The following is an 18,011-nucleotide window of genomic DNA, read 5'->3' as shown; positions in this document are numbered from 1 at the left end:
AACAGAAGAGTCACGGAAAAGCAACATGAACAGAATAGAATATTTATTAAGTGTTTCCGAGGGATGGTATCTTTCTCGGCTTCAAAGCAGCGAAGAAATGAAATTGGCAAGATTGACAGTTTGGGATTCATACAGATTTAAACTATCTGTCCGGTGGAAGAAAGAAAAAAAACCACACAGAATTGAAATGAAACGGAAAACAACATTTTGGAAGCCATTTGCGTGCAACAGAAACAAATGGTTAATCCCACCACTATCTAAAACTTCCTTCACATTTATAAGAAAAACAAATTTCTTAAGCATGGCATGAGAATAAAACAGTAAGAATTAAAGCAACATAAGCTTCTGTACAAAAATTCAGTTGAAACCTGCTGATTTAAATCCCCCACACTTGGGAGGACTTCACAAAAAGGATCTTAACCATCAGGGGATACTTTCTCCTGGGCTCGGACTGCATGGGAGGAAGGAAACTACCCCGGCCCCAGACACCTGCCTCCCCTCCACTGACCACGATAAAGTCCCTGCTGGAACCCAGGCGGGCACTTAAGTCCCTCACAATCTGGCCACCTGCCTCCCCTCCAATTTCTCTTTCCGCAGTTCACTCTCGAAGCTCTGTTCCAGCCCAAAGTGGATGTGCTGTTCCCCGCACCCTCAAATCCAAGAACTTGCCCAGTCCTCTGGCCCAGGCTGTCTTCTCTTAAATGCCCTGCGGCACCCCCAGGGCTCAGATGTCAGAGCTTCTACAGGTAAATCCTTTGCCGCTCTTGGATGGCAACGGTTAATCCGCAATTTAGCAAAGGTTAAGTTGGTAACTTTTGCCGTGGAACCCAGAATTTATTTGCAGTGGTACCTCTGGTTTCCCTATAGGGCCCATGAGCAATCCCTCAAGTTCATCCCCCATTCCACCTTCCAATTCGGCTTCCAGATAGCTGCCAGAACAATCTAAAAAAGGCAAATGTGGTCACGTCACCGAACCTATCTCTTCCTTTCTTCTCCCATACTTTCGCCCTGCCTAGCCTGCGCTCAATGTTTTCCTGGTGTAGATTACACTGAATGCTTCATTAAACTTTCATTTTATGAAAATCAAACCTATACAGTCCCGTCTCCTTTCTGTAATCTCCATGTACCTAAACAACAATGATGACACTACTATTTCTTCATGTTTAAATTTTATATCTTTTCAATTGATTTTCTGTTTCTGCGGATGGAGACTGAATGGCCCGATACACCCCACGCCCCCACACACATTTTGCCCCCCTCCTTCTCCTAACACAGCTATACCATAATTTGCGGGTAAGTAAATATCCAGCGTTTACATTTGCGTGACTATATTGTCCCCAGCTGAGCCAGAGTGTATATACAATTAAAGTTCCTTTCTTAAGAAACTCTTGCTCCCCCCACCGCGTGGCTAACAATTGCTTTGCTTTGTCAGAAGTTTGGTGTTTTTTGCCTTCTGTTTCTATCACTAATTCAGTCCCAAACTTTTGAAAAGAATGGTTAAAAAAAATCTTGCGAAGACAAGAAATACAAAAATAAACACGTGGGACTACATCAAACTAAAAAGCTTCTGCTCAGCGAAAACCAAAACAAAACAAAGCAAAACACCACCCACAAAATGAAAAGGCAGCCTATTAAATGGGAGAAGATATTTGCAAATCATATATCTGAGAAGGGATTAATATTGAAATGTACTACAACTCAATAGCACAAAAACCCATAAACAATCCAATCAGAAAATGGGCAGAAAAGCTGAACAGACATTGTTCCCAAGAAGGCATACAGGGGGCCGAAAGGCACATGGAAAGATGCTCCCCATCACTCATCATAAAGGAAATGCCAATCCAAACCGCAAGATAATACCTCACACGTGGCTAATATCAAAAAGACAAGAATAAGTTTTGGCAAGAATGTGGAGAAAAGGGAATCCCTATGCACCGTTGGCGGGAATGTAAATTAGTGGAAAAGAGCACGGAGGTTCCTCAAAAAAATAAAGAATAGAACTACCGTAAGACCCAGCAAATCCACTTTGGGATATTTATCCGAAAAAAGAAATGAAAACACGAATTCAAAAAGATGCCTTCACCTCCATGTTCCCGGCAGTATTATTTACAGAAGTCAAGATACAGAAGCACTGTAAGCATCCATCAGTGGATGAATGGATAAAGAAAATGTCTCTGTCTCTCTCTCTCTCTCTCTCTCTCTCTCTCTCTCACACACACACACACACACACACACACACACGACTACTATTCAGCCATGAAAAAGAATGAAATCTTGCCATTTGTGACAACATGGGTGGACCTGGAGGGCACATTAGGCTAAGTGAAATAATTTGGAGGAAGACAAGCACTGGGTGATTTCACATATATGTGGAATCTGAAAACAAGCTCATTGACAGAAGAGCCTGGTAGTTGCCAGAAGCAGGCGGGTGGGTGAACGAGTCAAAAGGAAGAAACTGCCAGTAATAAAATAAGTCCTGGGGATGTAACGTACGGCGTGGCGACTACAGTTGGTAATAGTGTATTCACATGTGAAAGTTGCTGAGACGGAAGATCTCAAAAGAAAAAACAACCTGTTACCGATGTGCCGACGTTAACTACACTGGCCAGACTTGCCGCAGTCTGTTCACAACGTACACACGCGTCCATTATGCTGCACACCTGAAACTAATATAATGTATGTCAATTGCCTCAACAATAATAGCAATAATAGTAATTATTATTATTATTCTTACTGTAGTCAAAAACATTAGGTAATCAAATAATTCTGTCCCCTGGCCTCCCTTGGAGACATACCGCCTACAGCCCTCCATCCTCCTGTTCCGACGCGGAACGCCTGCTCTCTTGGCCGGCGACACAGCTGTCACCCTGAAATGTGACTCTGGAACATTCCTTCATCGGCTTCCCGGGATCTGCCTTTAGTACCCTCCTGTCTCTTCAATACTATCGCCACTCTCTTTCTCACTTTACTCCCTTGTTTTACTGGAGCATATCCTTGAGAAGCTTGCTGAAAACAGATGCAGGGAAGGGGGCCATTGCGGAGACCCTACAGAAATGCAATACGTTTACTCTGGGCTCCCTCTTGGCACAAAGAATTCAATGGCTGACCACGGAATTTGAGGTCGAAAGCAGTGTTTTCAACTCCTCTCCTGGAGTGCAGCGTTGCTACTGTGCAATCCAATACGAACGATTCATTTGATCCACATTTCCTCTCTGAAAGCTTTTAGGACTCTCTCCTCCTCCAAGCTGTTCTGAAATTTTACATTTACATATTTTTTTAATTTGAAGATCTCACTGGCTTTATTAAATGATTCATTCATGAATCAGGCAGCATCCCAGCTAGAAAACAGAGGGGTGATCTAAGAAGTTGTGCAAAAACATTCACATGCCGTGATGTGGGTTTAATTTTTCTTTTCAGTGATTCCACAGACATGGGGCGGGACCTTCTAACCTGAAAGCTTATGAACTACAGTCCTGGAAAATTATGCTACATCATTAATCTGACCATTTTCTTCTGGTTTTTTTAATGTTTATGTTTGAGAGAGAGAGAGAGAGAGAGGGAGGGAGGGAGAGAAGAGCATGAGTGGGGGGAAGGGCAGAGAGAGAGGGAGACACAGAATTCCAAGCAGGCTCCAGGCTCTGAGCTGTCAGCATGGAGCCTGATGCGGGGCTCGAACTCATGAACTGTGAGATCATGACCTGAGCTGAAGTCAGATGCTTCACTGACTGAGCCACCCAGGCACCCCTAATCTGACCATTGTCTTCTGTTTTCTCTGTTCTCTTTCCAATATTCCTATTATTTAATGTCTAACCGGCTGGTCTGCCAGAAGTTTCTCTCAATGCTATCTTCCACTCTTTTAGTGAATTATTTATTTCCACCTTATTTTTAACTTCCCAGGCTTCTCTGTTATTCTCCAATTATTACTTTACCATAGGACTAGGTCTTGTTCCGTGAATAAAACAAGACATTCCATGATTTAAGCCACCAATTCGAGTTTTCAAGTTTATAGTCTCTTCCTCTTCCAGACGCCTTTTCTATTGTTGTTGCTGTTGTTAAGGCCTTTTGTAACAGAGACTCTCCAGAGACGTCCAGGGATCCTGGCTCTCCTTTCTTATTTCAGACTAAGACAGCTACGTGTAGACAAATGGAGCTTTACAACAAGCACGCTTTACTACTAAGTGAGCTGAACTCTGGGGCGCCTGGGTGGCTCAGTCGGTTAAGTGCCTTATGTCAGGTCAGCTCATGATCTCACAGCTCCTGGGTTCGAGCCCCATATGGGGCTCTGTGCTGACAGCTCAGAGCCTGGAGCCTGCTTCACATTCCGTGTCTCTCTCTCTCTCTCTCTGCCCCTCCCCTGCTTGTGCTCTGTGTCTCTCTTTCTCAAAAATAAATAAACATTAAATATTTTTTTTTTTTTTTAAAATTGAGCTGAACTCAGAAACTTGGGGACGGGAGCCAACTATCGTATCGGTCAGCCTGTTTCTTAGCCTGGTTTCCTGAGAATAGATGCTTCAAACTGTACTCATTTACAGGGGTGTGAAAGTCTGCGGGGGGCAATTAATGATGCTGAGGGCGTCCCTAAATGGTATGTGGCTCTATCCTCTGTCCTAGTCTATATCTTATGAGTTCAAGCCCAGAGTTCACCTTTTCTGGAGAGTAGATCTCCCATATTCTTCCAGGCAGGGAAGGGCAGAACCTGGCTGTGTGGTGTGGGGGAAAGAATCTGGGGATACAGCTTCAATCCCCGTTTTCCAATCTACCTCCCAGCCATCAGAAGTACCCAGGGCCTCCAAAGCCTGAGTCTCTGGGGTTCTGAGATGTGACTGGGCTGCATTCTTCAGCTCTTCCCACCCCACCGCACCATATGCAGGAGGCGGGGTCCCAGCCTCATCCAGTTTTCTGTCAGTGACCACTCACCCCTCCTCTTTGGATCTTCCGAAATTGTGTAGGTGTTTCTTCCTTGACGTCATCCCCTAACATGTTCTGTTGTCCCTTGTAGATTACCATCCTCTCCAGTTCTTTCCGATCATCTTAGTAAATAAAGTTCCAGGAGGGGCCAGATGCAGGTCGTATGTTCAAAACACCATGCTAAGTTAACAGAGCGCGATTGAGCTACGCGTCCCCCCCCCCCCCACCGAGCTCGCCATGTTTTTCTTTGTGCCCCCAATTCTGTTGTTGTTCCGGTGCCTGGTCCATCCGTATCTTTCTCCCTTTGACCCTTCATGGGGTGAAAGGGTTGAGATGAAGTTCAGGCATCACGCTGTGTACGTCGCTGGCGTGACACACACCACACAGACCACAATGTGCCAAATCAATCTGCCTACAAGTTTGCCTCCATCCCCAGAGAAGAAGTAAGTAGGCAAGGACTGTGTCTTTGCCGCTATTCTGTCTCTAATATGGGGAAAACCATCTGGCACATAATAGGTGCTCACTAATATCTGTTCAACTGACCCACTTCCAGCAAGCTCCACATTGGAAACATTTTCATTTCCAAAGGAGTGGAAAAAAAAAACAACAACCCCCATCGCTCTGTTTATTTGCCAACATCCAAATAAGAAAGGCTAATCAGAGAGCACCAGGAAATGAAAACAGCCAGATGTGTTTGAGAGCAAAAGTCCAGGAACACAAAATAGCTTCCAACAGGGGTGATGTATGTTTTCTTAGCGATTCAAAATGAATATATGTTTATTAGGCAGAGAGAGAGAGATTTAACAGGCTTCTCGGCTAATGCTGCAATTTTAAATCCATTTAAGATAATTTTCTTTATCTTGAATCTATTTCTCTCAGTAACCAGGATACTTAACTGATTTGTACAAAATCCATTTGAAAAAGGAATAATCTACTCTAAGCAAGGGCACACTCTAAATGGGAAAAAGGAGACACTACAAATCTAACAGAAAACAAAGAACCCGTTAAGCCAGCGTGGACGCCTGCCTCCAGCATCTCGATTCTATGACCAACCCCTCTTCTCCATCTCCCAAGGAGAAAACAAATGATTCCTGAATCTGAGCCCGCAGAACAAAGGCCTTTCAAGGGACAATCAAGATGCAAACCACTTGTTTAAAAGGTAAGACTCAATCAAAACAGTAGAAGTTGAAACAATCATGGAACATACTTTCTCACCCATCAGCTTGGCAAAGCGTCTTTGAAAGGCGAGTACCCAGTCTAGGAAGGGACGGGTACTATTCCAACTGGAGTGAGGATTGCCATAAACTTTCTAGAGGACAAGATCCCAAAATGTATCACCAGTCTCCAAACGTAGTCCTATGATATGCTTATACTTTGAAGAAGCGTGGATTGAGAAAATAAACACCAAATCACGACACATAAAGATTTGAGTGCGCAAACATCCATCAAATTGTTATTTATGAAACTGGTATTTATGGAAAACTGACAATAAACCAAATTTCCAAAAATGGAAATAATGATGACCATAATGAAGCATAATTAATAACATCAGAGAGTGCTCATGAAATAATATTAAGTGAAAAAAGGACACAAACAATATATCACATAATCATAAATCTGTATAGAAGGCAGACTCAAAGGCAATATACTAACATTGGACAAATTGCAGTCTCTAGGTAGAAATCATGGCGATTTTTTTTACTTAAAACTTAAGGTTTTAAGGTTGAGGACCTTCCTATATGTTTCTCGGTTCCTTTTATAAAAATTTAAATACTTTATTGGGGGCACCCGGGTGGCTCAGTTGGTTAAGCATCTGACTTCAACTCAGGTCACAATCTTGAGGTTCACGAGATCATCGGGCCCTCTGCTGTCGGTGCGGAGCTCGCTTTGGATCCTCTGTCTCCCGCCCCCACCCCCTCCCACCTGTCCTCACTCTCTCTCTCTCAAAAATAAACATTAAAAAAAAAAAGTAAGCAAACAATAATTATAAATTATTTTTTTTAATGTAAATACTTTAGATCATATTTCATGGTCAACAGTACTTGGTCTGTTGATTGTGAAGGAGACTGAGTGAGATCAAAGCTCCTTTGCTAGTTACAAACAACATGAGAACATGTCACAGACTCGGGTCTACACCCAACCCTATGACGTGGCAAGTTGCTCTGAATGACCCAACCAGAACTTACTTGGTGGGACGATAATCCGGAATGGAACGATCCAGTGAAATTTTTTCACTGAGGTAGGAATTGTAGCCATACTTCTCATGGGGTCCCTTGGCTTTTTCTTCTTCGGCCGGGGAAAGGGTAGCGGGAAGGCCCCCTTTGCCCCGTCCACCATAACCTTCGATGAGCCCAAGGGATTTGGATAAGCCTAGAAAAAGGAGGGAAAAAGAATTATTTGAAAACCACCACATCAGGACACATCACTCAAACTGAGCTATGGCTTTGATGGAAATTCTACCATTACCTGTCACAGAGAAATTTACGTCCCCAATTTATCAATCCAGGACTGTGCCCTGAACGCATTCATATTGAGAGTTCTGGGGTTGAGTCTAATTCCCAAGAAGAAGCCTCTCCCTCCTTTGGGGAACAGACTGGATGGAGGTCTACAAAAGGGAAGAGATCAACTAAACTGGGAGCAACGCAGACCAAGAAGGACACACACAATGGGACAGAACCGAGGCTCAGCCAGGCCGGCTTTCCTTTCTCTGTGGGGCAATTACAAGGCTCCATATTCCACGAGATACGCGTACAACACAGAATGAGAACAGCCAGTAACAGGGAACGGCCAACCCCGCAGGTGTTTTTGCTTCATTTGAACAGAGAATGACATACAGATTGATTTTATCATGAGTTTAAAGTGTGTAACAACCTGACACAGTTCTTTACCTAATGGTTTTATTTAAATTTCATCTAAATGGCAAAAGGAAATACAGAATGTTTGAGAACAAATCATAGACAGAAAAACCCCATAAGGGTGATAACTGTGCCAAGCAGAGTAGGAGGCCTCTGTAACAAGCCTCACTGAGCAATTGGAAGTTCCCAGAATGGTGGCAGCTTTATACCTACTGTTCCATTATACGATAAACAGCTTGATGGGCAATTTCGAAATCCAAGAGTTACGGGAGATTTTACTTCAGGCCTAGAAAACTTTTGTTGTTAAGAGCTTTCGTTCCCTTTTGCCATTTCAAATATTCAAGCCACTCAGCATACACTCAGGCATGCTCGCGGGCATGCGTGCGCACACACACGCACACACACACACACACACACACACACCACTTTATCCGTAAGAATCCCATTGCTGCCTCTGGCAGGAAGAGCACAGAGGAGAGAGGTCAACCGTGCCCTCAGCTTTCATGATGGGCGGCCCATAAAGCTGAGGAGGATTTGAACCTCCCAGGAAGGCATCCCCAGACCAGTCAAAGGCCAACAAATCTGCTCCGGTCACAGAACGGGGCTCCGTCGCGTAATGGCAAGACTTTCCTGCTTCTCTGAAAACAGAAATGTATTTTCTGTGAGATCAAGATCAAAAAGCAGGGGTCGAGCAAGCATCTCAGACGTGGTCGCAGGTGAACATCATTTTTCTACCTGAGAATCCTTTCCACTGTCCACTATGACCTCCAGGCACCCTGACATCTTTCCTGCCTGCCATCATCCCAACAGAGGGGCCATCAACAGAGAACTAGATCATTCCAACACTTCCCATGGACTTCCCGATCTTTGAATTCTCATTCCACCCACCATCTGTGTGCCACTAACGTTCCGATAACCTCACCTTCACAATGTTCGAAAATCTCTAAGAATGCCTCCCACGTCAAGTACGAACACCTGTGCTGGGTTTAAATCTCACTCATCGTAGAACATTCCTAGTAGGGATGTGAGGTGGCACAGCTACTTTGGAAACTGGTCGGGCAGTTCTTCAAAACGCTAAAGCATCATTTGACCACGTGACCCAGCAATTCCTGGGTACGGACCGAAGAAAAATGGAAAGATCCGCCCACGCAAAAACTTGGACGGAAATGTTCGTAGGGGCATTATTCCCCTATGTCTGTCCCCATGTCTATCGACTGATGCATGAACACCCAAAATGCAGAACCACACCATGAGATACTATTAAGCAATAAAAAAGGAAGGCTATAGCGATGCACACTACAACACGGATGAACTTTGAAAACATTATGCCAAGTAAACAACGCTGGTCAGGAACGACCTATGTAGGTATGATTCTGTTCATATGAAATGTACAGAACAGGCAAATCCCCAGAGACAGAAAGTAGGTAAGTATCTGTTTCAGGCTAAGGGCGTTGCAGTAGGCAACGGGGAGTGACTGCTAAGGTACGTGGGCTGTCTTTTTGGGTGGGGATGATGTTCTGGAGTTAGATTGTGGTGATATTTGCGTACACTTGAGAATATACTAGAAGCCACAAAACTGTACCCCTTTAAGTGGATGAAGGATATGGTATGCGAAAAATATCTCAATAAAGCTATAAGAGAAAACCCACTCTGTGATAAGCGATTCTGTTTCCAACAAGATGGAAGGCTAAAACAGCATGAAAAGTCTCCCGTAATATACCTAGAAATGCCGAATAAAACCCTTTTAAGAATATTTTAGATGTGGGGCGCCTGGGTGGCTCTGTCGGTTAGGCATCCAACTTCAGCTCAGGTCATGATCTCACGATTCGCGAGTTCGAGCCCTGCGTCGGGCTCTGTGCTGACAGCTCGGAGCCTGGAGCCTGCTTCGGAGTCTGTGTCTCCCTCTCTCTCTGCCCCTCCCCCACTCACACTCTGTCTCTGTCTCTCTCAAAAAGAAATAAAACGTGAAAACAAAATTTAAAGAATATTGTAGATGCATCGCTGAGCTTGCAGGAAAGAAAAGCAAACTCCCGGAGGTAAGTCACAATCAGAGCTGAGGCTGTACCTGCTGAGATCGAGAGAAGGATGGACTGCTCCCTAACTAAAGATGTCTTGTAGAGCTCTAACCCGCACGGGATATGAGACCTTTTGTACGCCTTAAACGTTTCATCATTTTTAACTATGGAGGTGCCGGGTTGAGTAGTGGACCCCTGAACTGTGAATGTGACTTTATTTGGAAATAGGGACACTGCATGTGTCAACACACTAAGACCCCTGGTAGCCTCAAGAGAAGAGAGATACAGACACAGAAGGAAGAAGGCCATCTGACAAAAGATGCAGATATTGGAGGATGCAAATGTAAGCCAGGGAATGTCAAGGATTGCTAGCAACTCCCAGAAGCTAGGAAGAAGCAAAGAAGGATTCAGAGGGCTGGCCAACACCTTGATATCAAACTTCTAGCCTCCAAGAGTATGAGAGAGGAAATTTCTGTGGTTTTTAGACCACCGAGATTGCAGTCACTTGTTATAGCAACGTCACGAAACTAATGCAATGAATATCAAAAAACAACCGGGGACACCTGGGTGGTTCAGTCGGTTGAGCGTCCGACTTCGGCTCAGGTCACGATCTCGCGGTTCTTGAGTTTGAGCCCTGTGTCAGCTCTGTGCTGACTGCTCAGAGCCCGGAGCCTGCTTCGGATTCTGTGTCTCCCTCTCTCTCTCTCTGCTCCTTCCCCACTCACACTCTGTTTGTCTCTCTCAAAAATAAATAAACATTAAAAAATATTTTAAAAAACTTGTAGGACAGTGCTAAAGCAATACTTGGAAAGAACTATATAACCTTAAATGCATATATTGGGGGGGGGTAGACTGATAATTAATGTGGTAAGCATCTAACCTGAGGAGTTAGGAAAATAGAGGCAACCCAAAGAAAGCAATAATAAACCAAAGAACAGAAATAAATGACTGCACGCACACAAAAGAAAGACAGCAAGGAAGGAAGGAAAAAGTGGAAGGGAGGCATGGAGAGAGGAAAGGAGGGAAAGAGGAAGGAAGGAAGAAAGGGAAGAGGGGGAGAGAGTGGCAGAGGGAGGGGAAAGGGAAAAACTAAAAGAAAAGAAAAGGTGGGGGGAGTAACTTCAGCAAGACTAGATCAGGATAGATAATGGATGGATGGATGGATGGATGGATCGATTGATCAATCACTCAGTCAACTGAGAGACAGATAGATAGATGGATAGATAGATAGATAGATAGATAGATGGACGGATAGATGGATAGATAGATAGATAGATAGACGGATGGATGAATGGATGGATGGATAGATAGATGGATAGATGGATGGATGAATGGATGGATAAATGGATGGATAGATAGATAGATAGATAGATAGATAGATAGATAGATGATTGATAGATAGATAGATAGATAGATAGATAGATGGCACATGTACCCTTCACAGAAGATTTATCTATTCATCACAGTAGACACAGAGCCTAGAGTCACTTTTAGGGGCCCAGGAAAATGTTTAAATTTCTTTTAAAATCAAAACAACATAGTTATAAAATAGAATTTCTGATACCATCTTTAATGGAGGAAGAAATCACGAAGGCCAAAGCACCTAGAGCCCACAAAAGTCATTTTGTGCCCTTTATTCCCTTGAGGTTAGATTCTTATCTATAAGTGACGGGGCCTAAAGCATAGAAAAGCAAAGTAACAAGACTAAGGCATAACTTACAAACTTCTCCTAGAAGGTGGATCGCACAAGGACAGACCCCAGTCACGAGCAGTAGAGGCAGCTACCATGGACAGAGGGGCATTTTCCGCGTGCTGGGCGCCCTGCTAAGTGCTTTTACATGTACTGTACCACAATCTCTAGACAACTGCATGAGGAAGGTATTATTTAGATCTCTGTTTGACAAAGGAGGTCACTGAGTCTGAGAATGTAGGAACTTTGTCAAAGTTCCATAGTTGGTAATGGAAGGCAGACTGGGCTTCTGCATATAGTTAGAGATCCAAAGGAAGGCAAAACCCGGCCTCTGCGACAAAGAAGGAGACCAGTTCCAGCAGACAAGAGACGCCAGGGACCTCGTTTTACGGCAGTGGTGACAGCGATCAAAAGGAGAGGAAAGATTTGGGAGATATTTAAGAGATCCCATCACAGGGCAGGAGACAGCAAGTGTTAGCGGGGGAAAGTGTGGGAAGGAGTGAGTGAGCCCGGCTTCCGGTGCAGGAACCGGGCGGTAACACCACTCACAAAGATGAGCCCCGTACTGCGTTTGTGGTCTCTGGGGCACCCGAGGGACATCCAGATAGACTCAGATGTCCCGTGTGGAGCTGAAACATAGGACCAGGGAAGTTCAGGTGGCAGACAAACCCAAGATATGAACCTGGAAGCCACCAGCATGATAGGACCCACAGTCGCGACAGAGGGCGGGGGGCGGGGGGGAAAGGCTGGGGGCAGCTATCAAGCAGCAAGAAGGAGAAAGACAGATGATGCTCAGGAACTTCACGATATCTAGAGGAGGAATTGCATCCTTCAAAACTTCTGTCTTCACCACTCTATATGCTCCCTCACTGAAGGTACACTCCAAGTTCAAGACTTCAAGGAACCCAGACTTAATGGAATGGAGAAAGATCCCAGTACGAACTGCATCGTTAAACTGCTTGCTTGTCTCCATAGATCCATTCGACCACCCTCCCTCCACCTATTAATGATCACTGCTTTGACTTTAATATTTGCGATGGTTTTACCTCCATTTCTGCATTAACCAGGCAAGGTTGGTGTTACCAGGATCCCTTGACAGGTGAACAAATGGAATATCTGAAGGATTAATTATTTGACCTTCCTAAGTAATGGAGCCTCCAACACACACACACACACACGAATGTTCCATCCAGGAAATTCTTTGGGAAGAAACAACCCACCATGGGAAAGCATGATGGTGACAAAGTAATGGCAGGAACTCATTAAAAGGAATACCGTACAGCTATGAAAATGCACGGATAAATAGATGAATCTCAGACACTCAGTGAAAAGCAAGTGAAAAGCAAACATGAAAAATGCCTATGGGGGCTCCCGGGTGGCTCCGTCAGTTGAGCGTCCGACAGCAGCTTTGGGTCATTGGTCTCATGGTTCGTGAGTTTGAGTCCCCGCATCGGCTCTGTGCTCACAGAGAGGAGCCTGCTTCGGATCCTCTGTCTCCCTCTCTCTCTGCCCTTCCTAACCATGCTCTCTCTCTCTCTCAGAAGTAAATAAATGTTAAAAAAAAAATGAGAATTAAAAATAAATTTTAAAAACGCATGGAATTCCAAGGTTTCAAAAGCTAATCAAAACACAGTTCGAAGCTGTAAACTTATTTCGTGAAACTAGAAACAACCGCCAAAAAGAGACGGGGTCCTCACTGGGTAACGCACACAAAGGGTCTCAGAGGGCCTGGTAACGCCCCACTGGGAAGCGACTAGTATTCATTACGGAATTATTACCTGACGTATACGTGATGTAGATAACGGATGACGTCATGCATGATAAAAAAGATGATGAAGGGACTACTTCAGGGGAGTTTTTTTTTCCCTCCTTGTTTTGTGCACTTTTGCCCATTCACCCCGGATTTTCCCTTCTTCTCACTAGGCCACCAGCTCGGCCTTTCGTGGCTTTTCCTGCCAGCACGGAGCCCAAGGGTCAAGGAGGGAGATGACCGGAATGGGGCACGACTGACCTTCAATCTAACCGAGCAGCTTCAATGGAAAACATCTGATTCTTCCTCGTACGTCATCCGGGTGGTTTGGTTAGCGCATCTTTTTCTTCCCCTGATGATAAAGCATTTCTTTTGTCCATTAAATGCCACCTCCGAGCTAAAATGCATCCCAGCTGTGTTTGCCCCGCATCGTCCATGGCCAGCCTTTCCCAAACAGGCAGAAGGGCCAGGGAAGGAATTCATTTTTGAAATGGCACAGGAATTAAGCCTAGGAATGCATGTTAATCCCACCAAGAACACAAAGGGAACGACACTTCCCGGTGAAGTCTTTTTCCCCCCTTTCTGTGGCTTTATTTCTCCCATTGTGAAAGGCACCCACTTAGCAGCCTCAAAAAAGATCATTTTTCACGGTGCCGTGTGACAACTACGAATTATATATTTTGTGGTCCGTGCGCTCCCATTTTCCCCCCAATTTAATCTGCCAGAAAGGTTCAACAAAGCAGCAAAAATCTTCGCTGGCATTTTCATGTGCCTACTTAGCAGGCCCCGGAACGCAGTGGCAAAGATAAATAAGAATTCAAGATCACCGACAAGGCTCGAGTCGGTCCTCACTTAGCCAGGAAAGGTGAGCACTGGAGCAAGGGGGGATGACTCCGTGCATCTGGGAACCTTCTCTTCTGAAAGTGCCTTTGCGATCTGGCCAGAAACAGTTACGGCCGCCGCCGACCACAGTGAGTTTTGTAGGCACGGAAGTTCCGATGAGCAAAGGGAAGAAAAAGAAAAGAGGGACAGAGGGGTGGGAATAGAGTCGCTGCCTGGCACTCGGCCTGGGAAGACTCATCATTCCCTCCTCCGGGCCCTGCCTTCTGAGTTATTTCAGCTGAAGTCTGCAGAGTCAAGCTAAAGATAAAGGGAGGAAGAGCCAGTTGAGGTCAACCATCCCCTAGCACTTCTACCAAATAATTTTCACGTTTCTCTCCAGATCCACCGTCCACCCTCTTTCCCTGCTTCCTATCCCGGGAGACAGACCGACAGAGACAGCATCAGGGATTCCCCTGCCCTATGGCTTTGGGCCGGAGTCCACCAACAGACACGATGGATGGAAAGAGAGAGAGGTTGGGGTACGTACTCCCCAGCTCCCGCCCGACGGGACAGTGGTTGGATAGAGGCTGCTTTCTCTATGCCGCTGTTGCTACAGGGCAGCCCTGTCCTAGGGTTACCCCCGGGGTTATAGCTAACCCTGTGTTCTGTGAACCGCTCCCTCCTCTCCCCCCCTGCAGGGTTTGGCAGGCCAACAGCTTTCTCCTCTGTGGCGATCCCTAGGTGAGTCAGCATCCCTTGTCAATGTTGTGGATCTCTGAAACTTGGTAAATATTTTGCTAAACTCTCTTCAATCCCTCTTCTGGGTGTGCCATCTGTTTCCTGCTGGGATACGGACAGATAGAGCCTCCCACCTATCCCCGGGGGGTGGCATCTCCCGCGGTGCCACATCTTGGCACTCCCCTGAAGGGCAGGGATGTAGTCACCCCAGTGCCTGACAACCAGGGAGGTCTTAAAAACTGTCGAGTATACGGATGAGTAGAGAAAGATCTGGAGATTCAACTCAGAGCCATTTGTGATAAAGTGAATAGTTGATGTCAAGAAAGAACATAACTATGTGTCCATGAGATAACGTCTACCAAGAGAAGAACAATTAAAGCTACTTATTACAGGGGCACCTGGGTGGCTCAGTCGGTTAAGCGTCCGACTCTTAATTTCAGCTCAGGTCACGATCTCACGGTTCGTGAGTTCGAGCCCTGTATCAGGCTCTGTGGTGAAGCCTGCTTGGGATTCTCTCTCTCCCTCTCTCTGCCCCTCCCCTACTTGAGCTCTCTCTCTCAAAAGTAAATAAATAAGCATTTTAAAAAGACTACATATTACAGTTGTATATACGGTCATAAAGAAGAGAGTCTAGGGGCGCCTGGGTGGCTCAGTCGGTTAAGCATCCGACTCTGGCTCAGGTCTTGATCTCGCGGTCCATGGGTTCGAGCCCCGCGTTGGGCTCTGTGCTGACAGCTCAGAGTCTGGAGCCTGCTTCGGACTCTGTGTCCCCCGCTCTCTCTGCCCCTCCCCTGCTCACGCTCTCTTTCTCTCAAGAATAAATAAACATTAAAAAATTAAAAACAAAAAAAGAGAGTCCACGCTGATGAATGTCACAGGGAAATCGAGCAGCCTGAGAAAGGCCATTGGGTTGACCGTGGAAAAGGCCCTGGTGCCCTTGAAGACTGGCACGTCCCGGAAGTAGGCACCTCCAGGGCAGAGAAGAAAGGGGGCAGGAGGCAATTTCCCTCCTCAGTTGGGACCCCTGAGCTGGAGCCATGTGGAGAGCCATGAGCCATGAGCTCCCGGTGTTTCACATTCTAGCGATAACCCACTAGAATATATCATGTAAAAAGAATGATATTTATTAAAACGACAAATATGACCATACATCTGGAAATAACTGTAACTAATAGGGAGAAAATTATAAAATTCTAATAAAGGGAATAAAAAGAGACATATCTAACTTGGCAGAGAGACGTGCTTTTGAATTAGAAGGTGCGATGCCGTGAAGACATAAATTTCTCCCCTTCAATGTAGAGGGAACGGAAACTCCAAAATTACCCCAGCAGAACACAGAGGTAAGAAAACTTAGATTTTTTCTGTTTTAAGAAGAAAAGTGGGTGGGGTGGCCCTATCCAATATTAAGTTAGCAAATAAAAGCAGTAAGAATTCAAGTGGCAGGGTCACCGGGAGGAAATTCTACATATCCACTGGGAAGCGAGCCTCTAAATATTGGATAGTCATCCCATCTTCCAAACATTAAGCCATAAAAATAACCCCGACTTTTAAAATTTGAGAAATTCCCTTCTAGTGCACTTGGGTCAACACCTAACTTGTGGATGACAGAGGAGCCTTGCCCATCTCGCACAGAGCCCGGGGATCCGGAGTTGCAGAGACCCGACGACCGCTTGGAAAAACTCAATCGCTCGGCCCACGTCCGTCTTCGGTTAGGCCCAAGCCACAAAGGCTCCATGGTGGCAGCAAAAATAAAGAGCCACGGCTGTAAATTGAGTCCGAGCCGCCTTCCTACCTCCCCCCGTACGACGGAGGACATAATTTTCTCCAGGGTTACAGCTTAAACTCACGAGTTTACAGGTAACCAGCATTATTCTTCCAGAAGTAGGGATACGGCACTCACAACAGACACACAAACTCTGGGACGGATGGAGTCTGCAGCGAAATACGGTCTGGTGCCTTGTCAACTCGTAAAGCTCCCCAACATCCACGGCACGTGCGTGCCTGTTCACGCACACACACACGCCAGCCAACGGTGCCACGCGGCCCAGTTGGGTGAGCGCGTGCGAGGGGGTCTCTGCAGAGGCTCGGCGCCTCGTGAAGGTCACGGAGTCTCAGGGAGCTCCTCTGCAATGCTACGGCATTTGGAAGTTGTAAACCTTACAATCGGGACGTTGCAGCCGTAAACTTCATAGTAAGCAATAATTCCAGGCATATTCCCGGCCAACTTCTCAACAGGGACCACCCCTCAGAAATGCATGAAGAGGGGGCCACGGAGGGGCTTAAAACACATGGAAAATCTCTAATAATTAAGATAGCGAGACAATGGAACAAGAAATGATAGGCCCATGAGTGGAATGGAAAAGCTAGCCCGGAAACATTGTCAAAAGAGAGAGAGAGGACAGTACCATCTGGGACACAAATATTAGTGATAACTACTCAGACTGACAAATGTCCTTTAGATGCAAAGCACTATACTGTACTAAGCATTTCAATTATCAGTATACAATACTTATGTGAAACAAATATGCTAATCGTATCTGTGTTATATATATATAAATTTTTTTTTCTTTTTTTAAGTAGGCTTCACGTCCAGAATGGAGCCCAACGTGGGGCTTGAACTCACTACCATGCGATCAAGACATGAGCCGAGATCAAGAGTCGGACACTGAACTGACTGAGCCACCCAGGCGCCCCATCGCATACGCATATTATTTCTAATTCGTTACTCCAACGACTCTCGGGACTCGCTCTTGCGTATCTCTTGACCCTGTTCCTCCTCTGCATCCCTGGATTCAAGCCCAGGTCCTCGAGTTATTGCAGTCAACTCCTAACCCAGTCCTCAGGGGGAGACTAAGCCAGGGTGTGAGGCACACCAGGCTGATCACTGCCTGCTTAAAATTCATCAGTGCGTTCCTGCTGCTACGGGAAAAATCCAAACTCTCCATGTAATATACAAAGCCGCTCATTAGCTGACTCCCTGCCCAGCCTCGTCCTCCACCCTTCCCCCTGCCTCATAGTTTCTTCTGAGCTATCCCACACTCTGCTGACGCCTCTAAAAAGTCACTGCCCCTCCGTGCCTCCGCCAATCATCCTCGCGACTCGGCACAAACCTGCAGACCCTTTCTGAACACCGCCCTGGCCAGAGAGTCAGATGCCGCCTCTTGGTGGAAATCTCAACCAGAGCACGGCTCCTATCATATTATATATGCCCTTGACGACTCAGTCACACTTCC

General features: G+C 45.7%; 1 protein-coding gene across 1 annotated transcript in view; it reads right to left on the bottom strand.

The window, feature by feature from the left end:
- The window catches only part of GALNT17 (polypeptide N-acetylgalactosaminyltransferase 17), a 448,562-nt gene that overhangs the window by 278,565 nt on the left and 151,986 nt on the right, over positions 1–18,011 (bottom strand). The window contains exon 2 of the mRNA XM_011290337.3: positions 7,095–7,278. Coding sequence (XP_011288639.1) covers positions 7,095–7,278 — 184 coding nt within the window. The remainder of the gene's footprint in view (positions 1–7,094; positions 7,279–18,011) is intronic.

Source organism: Felis catus, chromosome E3, assembly GCF_018350175.1.
Source record: "Felis catus isolate Fca126 chromosome E3, F.catus_Fca126_mat1.0, whole genome shotgun sequence".
Taxonomy (NCBI): domain Eukaryota; kingdom Metazoa; phylum Chordata; class Mammalia; order Carnivora; family Felidae; genus Felis; species Felis catus.
The sequence above is the reverse complement of the archived record's forward strand: the minus strand, read 5'-3'. Positions and strand labels throughout refer to the sequence as shown.